Below are 19,521 nucleotides of genomic sequence, written 5' to 3' on the forward strand. Positions count from 1 at the left end.
TGCAGGAGGGGGTGGGAAGGCCCCCAGTGGGGCTCTGGAGGTCAGGGGGGCCCCACCAGTGAGTTGCGATTCAGTATGGGGTCTTAGGATGCGGTGTTGTGTGGGCTTTGCTGTGCTGGGGACTCTGGGCCACCCCTGGCAGTGCTCTTAGGGGACCATGTGGTGTTTAGACACAAACCCAGATCAGGCACATGAGCCATCGTGCCAACTCTTTATTTACTTATTTATTTTGCTTTTTGGGTCAGACCCAGCAATGCTCAGGAGTTACTTAGTCCTGGTTCTGCACTCAGCAATTACCCCTGGCAGTGCTCAGGGGACCATATGGGATGCCAGGGATGGAACCCAGGTCAGCCGCGTGCAAGGCAAACACCATACCTGCTGTAATCCAGCCCCATCCCAACTCTTGACCCTAATTACAAAGGGTTTTAATTAGGATTTATGCCTATCTTAGTCTCTCAGAGTATTCAAAGTGAACTTTTTTTTTTCTTTTTGGGTCACACCCAGCGTTGCTCGGGAGTTCTTTCTGGCTCTGCACTCAGGAATCGCTCCTGGTGGTCCTCAGGGAACTATGTGGGATGCCAGGGACTGAATGCCCCTCTCCCCCAATGCTCTCTGAGGGAATAACAGTCACGTGCCTTTGTGAGGGGTCTGCTTGGGCCTGTTTTCCCCACAAGCACTTCAGTGGTAAGATTTCTAGTTCCAGGGCTGGAGCAATAGCACAGCGGGTAGGGCGTTTGCCTTGCATGTGGCTGACCTGGGTTCAATTCCCAGCATCCCATATGGTCTTCTGAGCACCGCCAGGGGTGATTCCTGAGTGCAGAGCCAGGAGTAACCCCCTGTGCATCGCTGGGTGTGACCCAAAAAGCAAAAAAAATTGTTTTAGTTCCCAGTCACCCCAACACATTCGGTCTTTATTCTTTCAAGGCTCTCAGAGAATGTTTAGGGAGGCCAACTTATTAGTGTTTTAAAGAGAAGATACTCAAAAGAGGGAATCCAGATACCCAATAAACACTCCAAGGGCGAAGAATGATTCACCCACTCATGTAACGTGATATCATCTCACATCCATTAGACAGGCAGACATAATTAGCAGCAGCCCGTGGAGTTGAAAATAGGACCCAAACAAATCTCCTTCTAGAACATTCTTGTCAGCAGGCCCCAAAAATTGCCACAATGAGGCAATTTGTTGCAGTGTTCTCTGTAATGAGCAAATACTAGATCATGGGGTCGCCATATTCCATGAATAAGGGAGTACATGAATGAGTTTCTAATTTGGGTCATATTGTGTCTCTCTACCACCACCACTAAGATGTGTCTGAACCCTAACCAGCCTCAGTCTCTGTGAACTCCACCATGCATGGAACTAGTTGTTTCGTTTTGCTTTGGGTCACACCTAGCAGTGCTCAGGGCCGCTCCCAGCTTGGTCCTCTGTGGCCAGGGGCTGCTCCTGGGGGGTGCTCCAGCCCTCTGTGGCCCCCAGAAACAGTCTTGATAGATGTAGAGATGTACTTAAGTGAAGGATCTTCAGATGGAACGTGGTCCTGGGTGGGGGGTGACTGAAATCTGGAGGTAACTCTCCTGATGAGGAGAAGACAGAGACACATCGGCGCAGGCTGCCGTATCAAGCCTGAGTCGGGAATGGAGTGAGCCCTCGACAAGCCACCAGGAGGAGGGGAGGCGCTGACTTGGTTCCGCCCTGCTGCTCCCCTGCCTGGGCTTCCAGCCCGCGTGACCGGGAGAGAGTGAATCTCTGTGGTTCTGATCCACCAGCTTGCGGCCAATTCTTCTGGTGGCCCCAGGAATCCGTTAGATTGAAGATCTTGCCTCAAGCCTCAGGGGGGACAGTTGGGAGAGTCCCTGTCAGGAAGGAGGATGGAAACACGGAATGATCCATCTTCACGTGGCAGAGAAGCAGTTTGACCCTGACCTGTGGGCCCTCAGGGACCATGTGGTCCAGCCGACCGCGTGGTAGAGGCAGGAGTGTCCACCCAGGGCACGGGGCTGACTTGCCCAAGATCCCAGAGCAAAGAAGGGACAGGATGGAGGTTGGAACTGGCTGGCCCCAAAGCCTGGGCTCTTTCCACCTTGGCACAGTCTTCTCAGCTCAGTGACGGCCGCGGGGTCCTGTGTTCACAGTGGGCTGGAGAGGAAGGAACTGGTTTGGGAACTGGACAGTCTCTGCTTGCTTACACTCCGCCAGCATGGCAGGAAATAGATGGCTGGGGGCTTCACTCTCTTCCTTTCCTGTCCACGAGGCCAGCCTTTGCTGCCAGAGGTCTCTTCCTATCTGCATCGGGGGTCTCAAGTGAGCCAATATACACAAAAAGCTCTCTGTGCAGACCTTTTCCGTAGAGAAGTACGTCACCAGCAAAAGCTCGGGAATCGTGGCGATAAGGTACAACCCTGACACAGGTCCTCATGGTACCCTTCCGAACCCTCTCTCCCCCCCCCCCCCCCCCCCCGCACACCAATCCTTTCTCCTTTGGGTGTGGGTGGCCCTGTGCATGTGACCAGACGGCACCCCCAAGAGTGTCCTTCATTGTGTGCTTGGAGGGCGCTTTCCTGGTGTCCTGGGCTCCTGAGCGGAGCAGGTGGAAGCAGTTCCTGCTGATGGCGCTCAGAAGAAGGATTCATGCCCATGCCCTCAGGAGAGTCTGCAGGAAGCAACTGAACACACTGCGGGTTTCCCGTCATGGGGTCACTATGGCAAAACCAGGGATCCACTTGGGTTGATGGCATCCCAGTCCCACATCCCATCAAAGGGTGACTTCATTCTTCAAATGCATGTGGAAGGTGACCCAGCCAGGACCTCCGATGACACTTTGAGTTCAGCCTTTGGCATTCCTGCTCTTCATGGCAGGCTTCTGACCCCCAAGGTCTGGGATCTAATAAACAGTTGCTGGCCACGAGGCCACTAGGCTTGTGCTATTTTGGGCATGGGGTCACGGAGCATCAATAGAAAACCAACAGTGGGAATTAAAAGCCGTTCTCTGGGCTGTAGAGCTGGTAGGTGTGCAGAGAGGTGTTTGTCTAGGGCATGGGTTATAGCACCTTTGTCTCTGTGTCAGACCAGCTGTGTTGTGCCCTGACTCTGCCTTCCATGAGGTTGGACATGGAGGCAGATTGACTTCCCTGTGCCTCGATGTTCTTATCTGTAAATTGGACGTGAGCATATTAGCTCAGTCCCTTGGGCTGCTAGGGCACGTGAGGTGTTCAGAACCATGCCTGGCACCCAGAAAATGGTCGGCCTTTATGATGATCAGGGTGTTTAGTCCTGTCCCTGCCTTAGCTCAGGAGCAGATCACAGACATTCAGCATTTGCTGAGCTGAGGAATGAATTTGTTCAGGCCGGAATCTAAGTCTCCTGCCTCTCTGTTCTGTCATGTTTCTGCTAATCATTTGCAACAGGAGACGAGTTTTGCTTTCATGGCCTAGTCGGTCAGAGCATCGGGACGCCCCCGATCCATACCACTGTGGAAAGACAGAGGCCCCTCGGCCAGCATCAGAGTGCTTGGGCACCTGCGAGGCGGGAACCGGTGAAGCCCCCAGTGGGCCGGTTCCGCCTGCAGAGAGTGCGTCTGCAGGTCAGGGTGACGTGAGCTTCGTGCAGTGGGCTCGTCGTCATTATCCAGTCATCAGGGAAACACCAGCTTTCCCGGCCTGCCAGGCTGGGCAGGCCGTCACTTTGCTCTGAGTTCATAAAGTCGATTAGAAGGTCTCACTGAACTGTGTAGGAGAGTCGTTAACTTGGGGTCTCCAAGAGCAAGTCAAGGCAGCGGGGACCCCCCCCCCCCCCACAGCCCTCCCAGCACGGAGCCCTGAAAACGGAGTCAGTTTTGAAGTTGGCGAGAGAGTCCAACAGCAGAAGCCAAGACAAACGCCTGCACCCTGTGTCCCCCTGCACCCCGTTCCCCCACAGACACCTGCACCCCATGTCCCCCTCTATCCCGTGTCCCCCCACACGCCTGCACGTGTGTCCCTGCTTTGTTACTCCCTGTGGTTCCTTTGGCAGTTCTGAAGAGTGGGGTGAGTTCTGGATGTCAGCTGGCCCGCATCCTTGGAGAGCCCCCACGGACACCAGGCATCCACGCCCTTCCCTGGTGCTTTCTTGCTCGCCTGCAGAGGGGCCGACCTGTCCGTGAGGGCCAGACCCTGGGCTGGAGCCGGGAGTAGCAGAGTCCACGCACGACGGCCACCTGCTCTGCTCTTGCCCGCTAGGATTTACTTGGAAGCACGGAAGGCCTGCGCTCCCTGGGGCTCCACACGGCTCCACATGGGTGCTGCCGCCTTCCTGGCTTCCCGCTGGGTGCGTGCCAGCACCAAGGCACAGTCCCTGTGGAGCCCCTCAGGAGACTCGCCCATGGGCTGCCGGGAGCCCTGCGTCCCCCGGACCCTCATCTCAAGTGTCAGCTGCTTGGCCTCGGGGCTTATTGGCCACTCTCCAGCCCCCGGTTTCAAGCAGGGACCCCACCTTGGCCTCTTAGTCCCGACAAGGCATCCAGGCCCAAAGAGTTTGCTTGGAGGCGAGGCAAAAAGCAGACCTCGAGGCTGGAGCGATAGCACAGTTGGTAAGGCGTTTTTCTTGCACACGGCCAACCCAGTTTCGATCCCCAGCATCCCATATGGTCCCCTGAGCACTGCCAGAAGTAACCCCTGAGCCTCGTCGGGTGTGACCCAAAAAGCAAAAAAAAAAAAAAAAAAAAAAAAGAGCAGACCTTTGCCTGGTGATGGGGGTGGGGGATGGGGGGTTGCAGGAGGGGGCCAGCATCTTTCCAGGACCGGGGTCTGTCTTACCAGCAGGGGAAGGCCCTGCTGACAGAGATGCTGTCCCTTCCATCTCTGGGTTCTGGGGCGGGCGCAGGATCTCGGCCAGGGACACCCACACTCCCAAGGTAGCGTCTTCCTGCTGGCCAGAGTGGCTGGGGCCTCCGGCAGCTTGTGTCTGTGTCGTTTCCGACACCCTCAATACTGGCTCGATCTTGTTATGCTTTGACGGCGGGAGGACAGTGTTGATGGCGGTTATTCGTTCTCAGGGGCAAGCTTTGGGCACTGGAGTCTGGGTCCTAGGGGACTTCCTCTCCACATTGCAGGGGCTGGAGGGTCTGGCTCTTTGTGACCCCCACCCTGTCTGGGGTGCTAACAAGGCATCCCCTTTCCTCCCTGGTGGTCCCCAGTTCTCCTTCCTGAGTGGTCACCCCCAGAATGTGCTCCTCGCCCTTTCTTCACTTCTCTTCCGCCAGCTCACAAAGTCATGTGTCTTTTTTCCTTTTTTTCCGTGGGGAAGGCACACTCAGCCCTGCTCAGGGGTTGCTCCTGGCTCTGCTCTCAGGAATTACTCCTGGCGGTGCTCAGGGGACCATATGGGATGCCAGGGATCGAACCCAAGTCGGCCAACTGCAAGGCAAACGCCTTCCCCGCTGTGCTGTTGCTCCGGTCCCAAGGTCACATTTCTTGCTTTGTCTCAGATTCCCCTCACCTGCTTTCTAATCCCTTGCAGGACTGTTCTAACGTGATGCCCTTTTGTCCCTTGCGGCTGAGGGCTTCTGTAAACCACCTGTCTCTCTCTCTCCAGTGGGGGGACTTGCACGCCCTCTACTATGTGAGTGACTCTCCTGCCCAGGGAATGTCTCTGGCTGTTTCCAGGTTGGCTGTGTGACTCAGGGCAGCTGAGTTTGGGGCCCAAGTCTCTTGTCCTTTATCTAGCAAATCCTCGGGGTGTCCTCTCCCCGGTCCCCAGAGCACAGGAGTCCTTCAGCATAGGTGCACAAAGGATAGCACGAATCACAGTCAAATGTCGTAAGAGAAGAGTAGGTTGGGGGGCCAGAGAGTTAGTACAGTGGTTAGGGCCCTTGCCTTGTGGATACTTGACCCTGGTTTGATTCCCGAACATCACCAGGTGCAGCCCTAGAGCCCCCGTGCACCACTGAATGTGGGCCTGGAGGTCCGAGTAGTGCTTTGGCACTTTGCTCCCGGGCCTGCCCATTGCTGAACCATTAAGAATCACCAGGAGTGGCCCCCCAGGAGCCCCCCTGAGTATAAAGAGTCTCTGAGCGATGTGCAGAATGAGGACCTGTTTGTGTGGCACACATGGGGAAGTAGACCCACGGATGTCACGATGGCCCAGGAGGCTTGCCCCCCCAGCTGCCCGCCCCATGCTCTTGGGAGCCCTCGGGAGCCCCCACTGCTCAATCAACACCCCCCTCCCAGCACTTTGTCCTCGTGGCCCACCCAGCAGCTTTTCTCGTGGTCATCCAGCATTGGCTCAAATGTCCCCTGTCTCTTGGGCCTCAGTTTCCTCTTGGGAGGGCTGCGTGGATCGGCGATGTGACTGTGTGTGGGGTGGGAGAGGGTGGTACCGGGCAGGCAGTTGATGCTAAGGAGGACGTGACCACCGTGATCGGCCGTGGCCTCTCCCTGTGCCCCACTCAGCCGCTGCCTGTTCCTCCTCCCATCTCCTGCCACCAGCCCTTGTGGCCACAGGCAGGGCCCAGCCCCGAGCCGGCCTCACCCACTCATGTGCCCAGACAGTGGGTGGACAGGCCAGCTGGCCTGGGGCATGCAGACCTGGCCCTCTGGCAAGAGCCGCCGTCACATGGCACAGGTGTCTGGAGTGACATGGGGCATGCGGTTTGCCTTTCTGGGGGAGGGACAAAAGTGCCGTTAAGATGGATGCCCGATCCGCGTTGTTTGGATTTCAGCTCGTAAGGCCGGTGCGTGTTTTGAGCTGGAAGAGGCCTCGTGGAGAACTGAGATATTTCACCCGCCATGAGGGAGGGACGCGGGGAGCAGGGTGATTCCTGGGAATAATTTTGCAGAGCGTAATGGCCTTAATTTATAATTGATAATTGATGTTGGTGCTCTTTCCCAGAAGCTGAATGATGATGGCCCCGAGTCAGGCTCGTTCATTGTAGTCCTTGTGGGCCTTGCATTGTTTGGGGCGCCCTGATGAATTTAAAAGGGGGGCGCGGGGGGGAAGGAGCATCGCGGAGCAAAATGGGTTTCTGGGAGCCATTTGCTAAATAAACTGGAATTTTAATTAAAACTGCAAGCCAAGAGGTAAATCACTTTGGAAGTTTTCGAAGTTTCCCTTTTTTTTTTTTTCCCTCTCTCGCCTAATTTAATTGCTACTAGTAAAGATTCTTTCCAGGTGGGAAATTAGACGGGAGAAGAAACCACCCGGGGGAGCGTGCCCAGAGCAGTGGCATGGCACAGGGGCGAGGCTGCCCACAATTTCGGCTGCTAGACGAGGTGCTCCCCATGCCACGCTCACGTGGTTTGTACACGACGTGGATCTTATTAAAAGTACCAGCGATCAGAGGCAGAGGTAGCTGACGGGCCTCGCCACGGCGCTCCCAGCCTTAATTCATAAGGTGTCGATGATAATGAATGGATTTAATAAAAAACAGGGCACGCTCGGGTGATTAACTCGGTGAACGGGGAAGGGGGCCCTCAGCCAGCATCTCCTATCTGCCAATAACGAAGAAGAAGAGCGGAGCGGGAAAAGGACACTTCATAGATCACGAGAATCGCTACTTTCCAGCAAAAGGTTGTTAATTACTTATCCTCACGCCGTGTTTATCGGCTCCATTAGAGGCTGAGTAATTATTGTCTTCCTGGGGAGCCCGCTGGGGCCAGCTGGGGCCTTGACTGGATTGGAAGGCTCTTGAGATGCTTGTTATCCTGATGGGGCGTCCCCTCTGCCTCCCCACCGGGGGTCCGCCTGCAGGGAAGTTCCTCCAGAGCGTCTCAGCCATGGGTGTCGGGCATTCCCACCCGCTCCTGCCCACCAAACCTCCGTGCTCTTGGTCCCGTCACCTCTGGCCCCTTGTGACCCATTTCCCCGGGGGCCTGGGCACGCTGGCTCCCCCTCTAGCTCCCTTCCAGGTTGGCATGGGGACTTGCCCTTGCAGCCTCCCATAGAATCACACCCCTCTATTTCCCGCCTTTCGTGGTCTGGGCTGTGTGGACCTTTCCCGCTGGGGGTCTCCCTGACCTCCCCCCATCCCACCATTAACCTCACCTCGGGCTCCAGGCAGAAGAAAATGTGGACTTTTTTTTTCTTTTTGGGTCACACCCAGTGATGCTCACGGGTTGCTCCTGGCTCTGCACTCAGGAATTACTCCTGGCGGTGCTTGGGGAACCCTATGGGATGCTGGGAATCGAACCCAGATTGGCCTCGTGCAAGGCAAACGCTGTATCCACTGTGCTATCGCTCCGGCCCCCAGTGTGGACTTTCTTGAGCTGCCCCAGACTCTGTAATCCACTCACACTCGTCCCTGAGACCCAAGGAAAGCCCCACCCCACAGGCAGCCCAGAGGACACCCCCACACCCCCCAGGTGAGCACTTTTGTTAACACACCTGCCCCCCTCCCCCTGGGTTGGCGCCCCAGTCCCTGGATGCATATTGGACTCATGACTGTTTTTCTAAGAGGCCCAGTGGAGGACTTTGGGGGTGTCTGGGGATCCTTCAGCCCCAAGGGACTTCATTAGGCGAGGCACGGTCCAGGCTGCTCCAGCTCACCGTCCTGCTGTTGGCTGGGTTCTTCACGGGCTTTCGCTTCCACACACCATCTTGGTCTCCATGGCCTGGCTCCGGGGCGTCTCGGCCAGAGAGACCAGCTCCTAGCTCCAGTGGGCAGGGCCTGAGATGGGGGAGGGGTCCAGGCTCCTGACCCGGAGCAGAGAGAGGAGCTTTAGTCCCCATCTGGGCTCACCCCAGAGGGGGAGTCTCTCTGTTCCCTCTCTCTGCTTTCAGGAAGCCCCAGCCTCCCCCTTCAAATTCAACCTCAGACGGTTCCAGAAGTGAGCTGGTGCCCCAGCTCCTTTGCATGGCATCTCATCAGCCTCTGGGTATGGGGCAAAGGGTGACGGGAAAGAAGGGGAGAGGAGCAGGCCACCCGCCTGTGTTGGGTGTCACGTGCGGGGCAGAGTGCTTGGCCGGTGTCATTTCCATGACAGTCGAATCAGAAAGAGCTTCTTGTTGCTGCTGCTGTTTTGGCTTGGGGGGGTGGGGGGGCACGTCCAGCAGTGCTCGTGGCTTCCTCTTGGCTCTGCACTCAGGGACCATCACCCCTGGGGTGCTCGGGCATCATATGTGGACCAGGCATCAGACCCAGGTTGGCTGCATGCAAAGGACATGCTTGTTCAACGACCTCATACACAAAGAGTATCCGGTAGTGCTTGCTGTCATGAAAGCTCGTCTTAGGTTTTGGGCGCCACACCCAGTGATGCTCAGGGGGTTACTCCTGGGGGGAGTCGGTGCTCGAGGGACCATACGGGATGCCGGGGACAGAACTCGGGTCGTGTGCGAGCCACGCAAGTGCCTTACCCGTTGTGCTACTGTCTCGCCTGCCCCTGAAAGAGCATTTTGGTTTTGATCTGATTCATTTGCGTGTGGATTTGGGGAGCAGGGTCGTTCATCCCTCTCCACGCACAAGCTGCCCGAAATCTGAGCCCCGTCCCACGGCGCCCCCCCCTCCCGCCCCCGCCCCGCTTTCCTTCCCCGGCACCTCCTCCGTAACCATCTCGAGTTTTGCAGTCGATCAGTTGTTGTTTACGGACACTTATTTCCATCCAATTAATGCAGCCTGGGCCCTTCAAATCACCCAGGCCCGCCCCCCTCCTGGTCCCCACTCAAGTCACTGGCTGGCGTTTTCCCGGTCAGGCATGGGAGTCCCCAGCCCTGTCTGAAGGGGCTGCTGTGATCAGGAAGTGGCCAGGAAGCTCTGTGCAGGGGGGCGGGGTGGGTCTGGACACTTTCTGTGGCCCCCCAGTCCGGCTGCTGGCTCGTCTCTGCCATGCGGGGGACTACGAGGCACACGGGGAGCCTCCAAGAAGAGGGAGCAGCTGGGTACAGGCCCCAGCGGGGCTCACCTTCAGTGGGTGGAAGTGGGGTCTTCCCGGTCACTCCTTCCAGGGGCGGGGGGAGGGGGATTCCCACCAGCACTCCTTGGCTGCTTTTCTTTCTCATTGGAAGTTGTTTCCCGAGCTTTCAGATCCTGCACCCGGGCTGGGTCTCAGTCCTCTCCTTGTCATAAACGCCAGCTCCGGACTTCCCTGTGTCTGTCTCGCCTGCCCACAGGGCTGACTGGCCAGCAGGCCTCAGAGCCTGCCTTGGCACTGAGAGCGAGACTGTTGGCCTCAGGGGCCCACGGGGACGTGTGTGTAACAATCCAGTGCTCAAGTAGTAGCAACTATTTTATGAGTTTATTTACTGGGTTTTGGGGCCACACCTGGCAATGCTTAGGGGTTACTCTGGGTGCCAGTCTCTGCTGGCCGTGCTTGGGGGACCATTCAAGATGCTGGGGATTCGAACGCAGGCCAGCTGCATGGAGGGCAAGCGCCCTGCCCCACTAGGCTGTCTCTCTGGCCCCTATTGCGTGAATTTTAAGGATCTGATATCTATTGCTGCGTACCTTGCTCCTTGTTTTGGCCACACTCGGCAGTGCTCAGGGCTTACTCCTGGTGGGGCTCAGGGGACCCAGTGGGGTGCCAGGGATCGAACCCAGGCCGGCAGTGTGCAAGACCGGGACCCTCCCACCAACTGTCTGGCGCCCAGGTTCCTTTGCCCTGTGGCCTTGCTGTGGCCCCGAGACAGTGTCCTCTCTTCATGGGCAGTGACCCTGGAAGGAGTTTCCGCTCCGCTCACCAGCCTCGTGCCAGCCCCGTTCTGTGCTCTCACAGCTTCTGAGAGCCACTGATTCTTGATCATCGACGGATGTTGGAACTCTGGATTCTTTCTCTCATTTGAGTGAAACGTCATATTCCAAGCATAGCTCTTTCAATTCCTCTTTGGGAGACCTGAATAGCGTTCTCATCCTGTTTGTGTAGGGCCCAGGTCTCTGAGGCATATGTTAATGCAGGAAGAACAGTGGAATCAAAGAGATGTGCCCGGAGCCGGAGGTTCTTCGTCCTTTTATGTTGTGAAATTAAATTTAAATTTTTTTTTTTTTTGCTTTTTGGGTCACACCCGGCAATGCACAGGGGTTACTCCTGGCTCTACACTCAGGAATCACTGCTGGCGATGCTGAAATCACCCCAGGGGACCATCTGGATGCTGGGAATCAAACTCGGGTCAGCCGCATGCAAGGCAGACGCCCTACCCGCTGTGCCAAAATTAAATTTTTAAAAAATATTTGTTTTTTTTAAATTGCTTCACTGTGAGGTACAGTAACAAAACTTTCATGTTTGAGTTTTGATCTTACAGTCATCAAACACCCATCCCTTCACCAATGCACGTTTCCCACCACCAAAATCCCCACCATTCCACACCTCCCCCTGCCCGTGTGGCAGACAATTTGCACAATACTCTCTTTCTCTACTTTAGTTACCCTTGATATTTCAAGACCAGTCCCACCACCGCTCATGCCTGCCGAAAATGCAATGCTAGACAATGTGTTTTGTATTGCTTGTTATGGGTACAATATCATTTCGCGTGGCCGTGTGCTCTGGAAATTCTAAAATTTTAATAATTAGGGTCTGAAGAGATTGTTGCAGCAAGTTGCTCTGGTCTGAGATTCGTTTGTGTGTCTCTGGGTCGTGGCCAAGTGGGAGCTTAAGTAGACGGCGGCTGGATGTGGCATCATCTTGGTGTCCCATTGGGGCGGGGAGAAGGAGAAGGGCTCACTCCTCCCCGTCCTATGAGGCCTGGCATTTGCCGTCACCACCACTCATACCTGGAGCTTGTTGCTGACTTCTAGAAAATGGTGTTCCCCGCAGCTTTTAGAGGGCAGGCAGAGGGATGGCATCTGCCCCTGTCTGGAGCAGCCCAGCAGAAACGGCCTATTGCAAAGTCCAGGGCCATCTCTGCAGCAAGTTGCTTGGGTCCTAGATTTGTTTGTGTGTCTAGACTTTTGCCTTAACCTTTGTTAATCAGTAGATTTATCGTTGAGTTGTTTTAGTCTACTCTGCACATCAATGTCTTGCCAGATACATGTTTTGTTTTGTTTTGCTTTTTGCTTTTTGCTTTTTGGGTCACACCCAGCGATACACAGGGGTTACTTTTGGCTGCACTCAGGAATTACTCCTGGCGGTGCTTGGGGGACCATATGGGATGCTGGGAATCGAACCCGGGTTGGCCATATGCAAGGCTAAAGCCCTACCCGCTGTGCTATTGCTCCAGCCCCGCCAGATACATGTTTTCAGAGATTTTCTCCCATTCCCCTTGTTACCTCGGGTTGCAAGAGTTTCATTTTGGTGAAATTTCACTTGACTTGTTGTTGTTGCTTGTGTTCTTTTAGTGTCATCGAGCGCTCAGTGGCAAACCAAGTGTCACGGTTGGGATTAGGATTTGGATCCATCTTGAGTTCATTTTACGCGTCCAACTTGATTTTGTTTCCTTTGGCACATAGATTCCTAGTTTCCTCAACAGCAGTTTTTTCTTTTCTTTCTTTCTTTCTTTCTTTCTTTCTTTCTTTCTTTCTTTCTCTCTTTCTTTCTTTCTTGTCACACCTGGGCATGCTCAGGGGTTATTCCTGACTCTGCACTCAGGAATTACTCCTGGCAGTGCTCAGGAAACCATATAGGATGCCAGGGATCGAACCCAGGTCTGCTTCGTGCAAGGAAAGCCTCCTTCCCCGCTATGCTAGCTTTCCAAGCCCAGGGCTTCTTTCATTTAGAAACATGCATTTCAGATTCCTCCCTCAGGGGACCATATGGGATGCTGGGAATCGAACTCAGGTCGGCCGCGTACAAGGCAAACGCCCTACCCGCTGTGCTATTGCTCCAGCCCCTACTTTTTTTTTTTTAAATGAAATGATAGCTATTTGTTTTAGTGCTGAATTTAATTCCATGCTCTAGATATATCACAGTGTAGCCATTTACTAACTGAGGGACATATTGGTGCTTCCAAGATTTGGCAATCCTGAATAACGTTATTATAAACATTTGTGTGCATGGTGTGTGTGTGTGTACATAAATTATCAACTCATTTGGGTAAATGTTAAGGAGCAGATTTGCTGTATCAAATGCCAAGGGTAGCTTTGTGTGTAAGGCACACGGACACCCCAACTGGTTTTCCAGATGATAGCGCCAAATTGGCTGGAGCGATAGCACAGCGGGTAGGGCATTCGCCTTACACGCGGCCAACATGGCCGATCCGAGTTCGATTCCTCCGCCCCTCTCGGAGAGCCCGGCAAGCTACCGAGAGTATTCGATATGCCAGACACAGTAACAACAAAGTCTCCAATGGAGACGTTACTGGGCCCGCTCGAGCAAATCGACGATCAACGGGAGGGCCTTTACCTTTACCTAGCGCCAAATTGTATCCCCACCTACACTGAATGAGAATTCCTGTTGCTCTACATCTTCACCCATATTTAATGGTAGTTTTGGACATTATTTATCAGTATTGATTTTAGGAAATATGATATTTCCCATCCTTGTTCTTTCTTTTTCAGATGCTTTTAGGATTTAAAAAAATTGAAAACCACTGTCCTCCCATTGTTCATCGATTTGCTCGAGCGGGCCCAGTAACGTCTCCATTGTGAGATTTGTTGTTACTGTGTTTGGCAAATCGAATACGTCACAGGGAGCTTGCCAGGCTTTGCCGTGCGGGTGAGATCCTCTTGGTAGCTTGCCGGGCTCTCCGAGAGGGGCGGAGGAATCTAACCCCGCTCAGCTGGGCTGGCTGCACGCAAAGCAAATGTCTTACTGCTGTGCTATCGCTCCAGCCCCCCCCCCAAAAATTTAAAAATAAAATCACAGCAAGACACACAGCTACAAGATTGTTCATGATTGGGTTTCAGTCATATCATGTTCTAACACCTGTCCCTTCACCAGTGTACATTTCCTACCACTAGTGCCCCCAGTTTCCCTCCCATTCCCTCCACCTCAATGGCAGGCACCTCCCTCCTCCTCCTCCTCCTCCTCCTCCTCCTCCTCCTCTCCTTCCTCCTCCTCTTCCTCTCCCTCCTCCTCCTCCTCCCCCCCCTCCTCCTTTTGGGCATTATGGTTTGCAACAGTTACTGAAAGGTTATCATATATATATATATATATATATATATCTTTACCTACTTTCAACTGCTGACTTTTTGTCCAGAAGGATTATTTCCAACTGTTATTGTCATACTGGTCCCTTCTCTATCCTAACTGCCCTCCCCGCCCCTCCCATGGCCAGTTTCCAAACACTGACCAGCCCTCCTGGGTAGCTCCTTTTCGGAGACCCCTCTCTAAGCACTGCGCTCTCAGCCGTCATTTCTTTAGGTGTTTAGAGAAGCCTCGCTGGTTAAGTTATTTCTCTCTTTTCTATATTGTCATCGAACAGCTGGAAGAAAATAACATATGTCATATCTCTTTGTATTTATGACTACAGAATTAATAACTTCAGTCGATTGGATGCAAAGAAAATGAGTGAGATGCTCTAAATTATAGATGAAAGTTGTTAGCGCTAATAGAGTGTGTAACATATGCCTCACTCTGGCACAGTTTTGAAATCATGTGAATGATTTCAAGGGCTCGAGTCTGTTTGGCTTTGTTCCCATTTGGACCATCGAGAGAACGCTGAGTCCCAGCCATTTGCCGTGCTGTCTCTGGACACTTGGCCCTCTCAGCTGGAATGAATTTAAAAATCACTTGATCACTTGACATCCCGGTACTGTCAGTTTACTCGAGCAGGTGCCAGTAACGTCTCCATTGGTCCCTGTCGCGTGCTAGTGTAGCCCAATGGCATCTGCTCGTTCTAGGAACACAAAGAGCCTCAAACCTATCATTCAGGGTCTTCACGAAGAAATCTGACCACCTCGTAGGTGGGCGGCCACGCGATCTTTTGACATCCCATGGAATCCAGTAGGTAACGGCTCTAGTCCAGTGGTCATTGACAAGGACACCGAGACCTCCGACACCTCTTTTGTCTCATGTTCCGAGAAACAGTTCTTCTCCAGTGTCAAAAATGGCGTATGTGCATTGAAAGTACAGACGGTCATTTTTGTCTTTCTTTGTTTTGGCAGCCTAGTTCAGCCTTGAGATTTTATCCTTCTAAATGCTGCCATATTGGTGGCTCTTTCAGGGTCAGGGGAATGACTTGTTTGAATCCAGGGTGTTATGTGCAAGGGGAGTCACAAAAAATGTTTTGATGGCAGAAAATTTAAATATTTCATGTTTAAACATAAGACATTTAAACATAACTAAGACACTCCAGTTGAAAAATGCTCCTGAGAAAAAGTGATGTCTTTCATGGGGTTAGGAGAAAGGAGTTTTAGAGAGTCCAAAAGTGAGAAGAAGTTGGGAGGTTCCAGGTAATTTTAAAACTTCCTGATCTGTACGTTAGAGAATAGCGCATATTCAAACTCTAGCACAGCTGTTAGGGACTAAAATGATGGTGATTCTAATACTTCCACTACCCAGCCACCACCACACTCCAGGACACTTTCCAGACATATCATAAGACACTTAATGCCCATCTTGCAGGATTGCTGCACCATATTTGATAGGGTTCAAATATGGTTTGAACCATGGGAACAGCTGCAAGGGTGATTAGAAGCCACCCTAAAAGCCTCTCTCCCTCTCGGAGAGCCTGGCAAGCTACCGAGAGTATCCCGCCCGCACGGCAGAGCCTGGCAAGCTACCCATGACGTATTCGATATGCCAAAACCAGTAAATACTATGGGTCTCATTCCCCTCCCCTGACCCTGAAAGAGCCACCAATACGGATTTAAAAATCATGATTAACTATATTATTAGAATGAAAAAAATATATAGTGATGTTATTTCATGTGTTGGCACTTCTCTTCGCTCTGACTTTGAACAAACAGGCTCTAAATATAAATTGGCACGTCCTAACTTTTTTGTTTGATTGTGAGCCTCCCCTGGTGATGCTCAGGGCTGATTCCTGACTCTATGCTCAGGGATCACTCCTGGTGGACTTGGAGGACCATATGGGGTCCCGGGGATTGAGCCTGGGTCGGCCACATGCAAGGCAAATGCCTTACCTGCTGTAATATCACTCAGGTCCCCTGACCTAACATATTTTGTTTGGTTGGTTTGGGGGCCACACCTGGCAGTGCTCAAGGCTTCTGCCTGATTCTGTGCTCAGGGGCCACTCCTGGGGGCTCGAGGGGACCATATGAGGAGCCAGAAACTGGACCCGGGTCAGCCATGTGCAAGGCAAGCACCTTACCTTCTGTACTATTTCTCTGACGCCTCATGTTCTAACTTAATTACATATACAACTTAAACATGTAGCCACATACACATACACACACTTGTATATAGATATATAATGTATATTATATAATATGTCACTTGTCACTGTCACTGTCCTCCCATTGTTCATCGATTTTTCTCGAGTGGGCACCAGTGACGTCTCCATTGTGAGACTTGTTGTTGTTACTGTTTCTGACGTATTGAATAGTCACAGGGAGCTTGCCAGGCTTTGCCTTGCAGGCGGAATACTCTTGGTAGCTGGCCGGGCTCTCCGAGGGGGACAGAAGAATTGAACCTGGGTCAACTGCCTGCAAGGCGACCGCCCTACCCACTATGCTAATATAAAAAATAATATATGTGTTAATAACCTTGAAATATGCTAGGCTATGGTGTAAGGAACAGGCCCTTTGGTCTCAGTGAAGCGTTTTTTGGTTGTGAATCCCTGCGCCCTGCAGCTTATATGAAGGGGGGCGTATTTGGGGACCTTGGGGCTGTGGGCAGAAGGAATAGCCGGGATCAGGACTGGTAGGAGCAGGACCCGGGAGCTCTGGCAAGGTCAGACCCGGCCACTCAGTCTGTCGGGGGTCACCCGGCCCCTCTGGTTTCTTTGCAGTCAGCGGGCGGGCTGCCTCCGTGTGCTTCCCTACGACCAGGCTCCCTGTCCAGCTCTGGCTCTTATCTGCTCTGTGTCCAGGGTCAGCGGAGGGACCCAGAGTCATCGCCTCTTGCCTGAGTCCTGGAAGGGAGGCTCTGAGTCCGAGGACCACTCTCCATCTGCTCATTACTCGTTCTGGAAGTCTCTGTGTCGAGTGTGTCAGCAACTGTCTTAGACTCTGGGGATCCATCCTGCCCGTGTGTGTGTGTGTGTGTGTGTGTGTGTGTGTGAGAGAGAGAGAGGGGGGGGGAGGGAGGGAAGTTGAGAGAGAGGAAGGGAGAGAGGGAGGGAGGGAGAGACGGAGAGAAAGGGAAGGATGGAGGGAGGGAGAGAGGGGTGAGGGAGAAGGGGGGAGAGGGAGGAAGGAGAGAGAGAGAGGGGGAAAGAAAGAGGGGGAGGGAGAGAGGGGAAGGAAGGGAGAGGGAGAGAGGAGGGAGGGAAGGAAAGAAGGAAAGAGGGAGGGAAGGAGGGAGGAGAGGGAGGGAAGGAAGGAGAAGGAGAGGGAGGGAAGGAGGGAGAGAGGGGGAGGGAGGGAGAGGGAGGGAGGGAGAGAGGGAAGAAGAAAAAGGGAGGGAGGGAAAGAGAAAGAAAGAGGGAGGGAGAGAGGACTGGTATGGAAGCTCCTTCCCTGTGTCCGGGTTGAAGCTGCACTTTCAGAGAAGGGGAAGTGAAGTGCTGGTTCCCCCTCTTCCCTCGTGTGACCTTGCACGTGTGGGATGGCCGTCAGCAAAGCGGGGACAGTGTTTGGCGGGGCAGACTGGAGGGTGAGAAGGACGGCTCCCCGTGAGGCCTTGGCAGCGTGCTCCCCACTCCGACACCCGCTCTCCCCCTCTCTGACAGAGACCCCTGCGGCGACCCCTCACCTGAGCAGCGGCTTCACCTGCCCCCCCCCCCCACCACGCGTGCCTTTGACTGTCGTCCACTGACTGCGTGTGCGGGACTCCGAGGCGGGTGGGCACTGTGCTTCTTCGTTCTTAACCACCTCTCTGTCTCTCTTTGTCTCTCTGTCTCTGTCTCTGTCTCTCTCCCTCTCCTAGTTTCCGTTCGGCCGACGCTTGCCTTGTGACATCTACTGGCATGGAGTTTCATTTCACGACAGCGACATCTACTCTGGCCAAGTGAACAAGTTTCCAGGTAGCCATGGGGCCGGCTGGCCTTTCCCGGGTCTCAGCTCCAGGGCCATCCTGGGGGCTGGCGGCCGGGGGCTGCTAGGCAGGGGGGCTGAGAGCAGGGGAGACTTAGGGGCTCAAGGAGTGGCAAGTGCAGAGATGGGGGGATTCCACCGGTAGAGGAGCATGATGTCCACATCCCGGGTCAGAGATCACTTGCTCTGGGCGGCGGGAGGGTGGGGGGGTGCTGTCGCATGGGGTCTGTTCTCTCAAAACGTGAAGGATGGAATGCTAACGCAGATCATCTGTAGGAAGGCAGGAGTACCCTGCCTTGGGGGGATCCGTGGTGGAGAAAGGCGAGTCACGTCCGTCCTTTCGACAGCCCTGTGCGGGGGTGCTGCTCTGGGACCCCAAGCACATCCTCTTGCTGTCTGCATCCCAAGAGCAGGCTGCTGGCAGCCTAGGGAGGGCGGAGTCCACGAGGGGACCCCCGCACCCCGGCTCCCAGCAAGCTCTGTTTTGTAGCCTCCCTTGCCCTTTCTGGGAATGATATACTTTTTTTTCTTTTTGGGTCACATCCGGCGATGCTCAGGGGGGCTACTCCTGGCTCTGCACTCAGGAATTACTCCTGGCGGTGCTGGGAAACCCTATGGGATGCTGGGAATTGAACCCGGGTTGGCTGCGTGCAAGGCAAACGCCCTTCCTGCTATGCCATCGCTCCAGCCCCTGATTGACATTTTTATTTTTATTTTATTTTATTTTTTTGATGGCTAGTGGGGAAGGTAGATCGGGCCCGTGGGAGGCACGCGTGCAGCAGGGGAAGGTCCATGTGGGTTATCTGCATCTGATCTCCTCTCAGCGGTCTCCCGCTGAGATTCAGAAAATGGCACATAATATGCTCTTCTGTACAGACCAGCACCTTAGGCTTAAGCCTGATGAGAAAAGAAAGGGCTTTTAATTAATTAATTTATTTATTTAAAGAACACCGTTCTGGGGGCTGGAGTGATAGCACAGCGGGTAGGGCATTTGCCTTGCAGGCGGCCGACTGGGATTCCATCCCTGGCATCCCATATGGTCCCCTGAGCACTGCCAGGAGCAACCCCTGAGCATCACCGGGTGTGACCCAAAAAGAAAAAAAAAGAAAGAAAAGAATATCATCCTGAATCCTATCCCTCATTTAACAAAACTTAAGTGTGAATATTTCTCCTCAATCTCTGTATGGTTTTTCCATCGCTGCCTTTAGGAGGGTGAGGGGTAGTGGCTTGTCCACTTGCTTCCTCTTAGCTTGGCTGGGCTGGAGAGATCAGAGAGTGGGCAGGGCACTTGCCTTCCACGTGGTTAACCCAGGTTTGATCCCCCGCCAGCACCTGGTACGGTCCCCTGAATCCCACCAGGAGTGATCCCTGAGTGCAGACAGGTGTGACCCCAGACCAAAATGAACAAGAAAGACAGTAACTGCTGGGATCTGGACGCTGGCTAGCTACACCACAGCCTCTCAGGGTTTCGGCTGGACCAGTAGCTGCCCGGGACACACCGGCTCAGGTTCACCCAGAAGCTGGTTGCCAGCTGGTCAGCCCCGGGCATTTTCGTCCAGCTGCATCTCTGCACAAGACCTGG

The 19,521-nt window shown here is 53.8% G+C and overlaps 1 protein-coding gene across 1 annotated transcript in view; it reads left to right on the plus strand.

Moving 5' to 3' along the window:
* TTLL11 (tubulin tyrosine ligase like 11) overlaps nucleotides 1-19,521 on the plus strand; it is a 203,158-nt gene that overhangs the window by 27,413 nt on the left and 156,224 nt on the right. Inside the window, exon 2 of the mRNA XM_056138582.1 lies at nucleotides 17,833-17,929. Within this exon, the coding sequence (XP_055994557.1) occupies nucleotides 17,833-17,929 (97 nt within the window). The remainder of the gene's footprint in view (nucleotides 1-17,832; nucleotides 17,930-19,521) is intronic.

Source organism: Sorex fumeus, unplaced genomic scaffold (assembly GCF_029834395.1).
Source record: "Sorex fumeus unplaced genomic scaffold, SorFum_2.1 ptg000129l, whole genome shotgun sequence".
Taxonomy (NCBI): Eukaryota; Metazoa; Chordata; class Mammalia; order Eulipotyphla; family Soricidae; genus Sorex; species Sorex fumeus.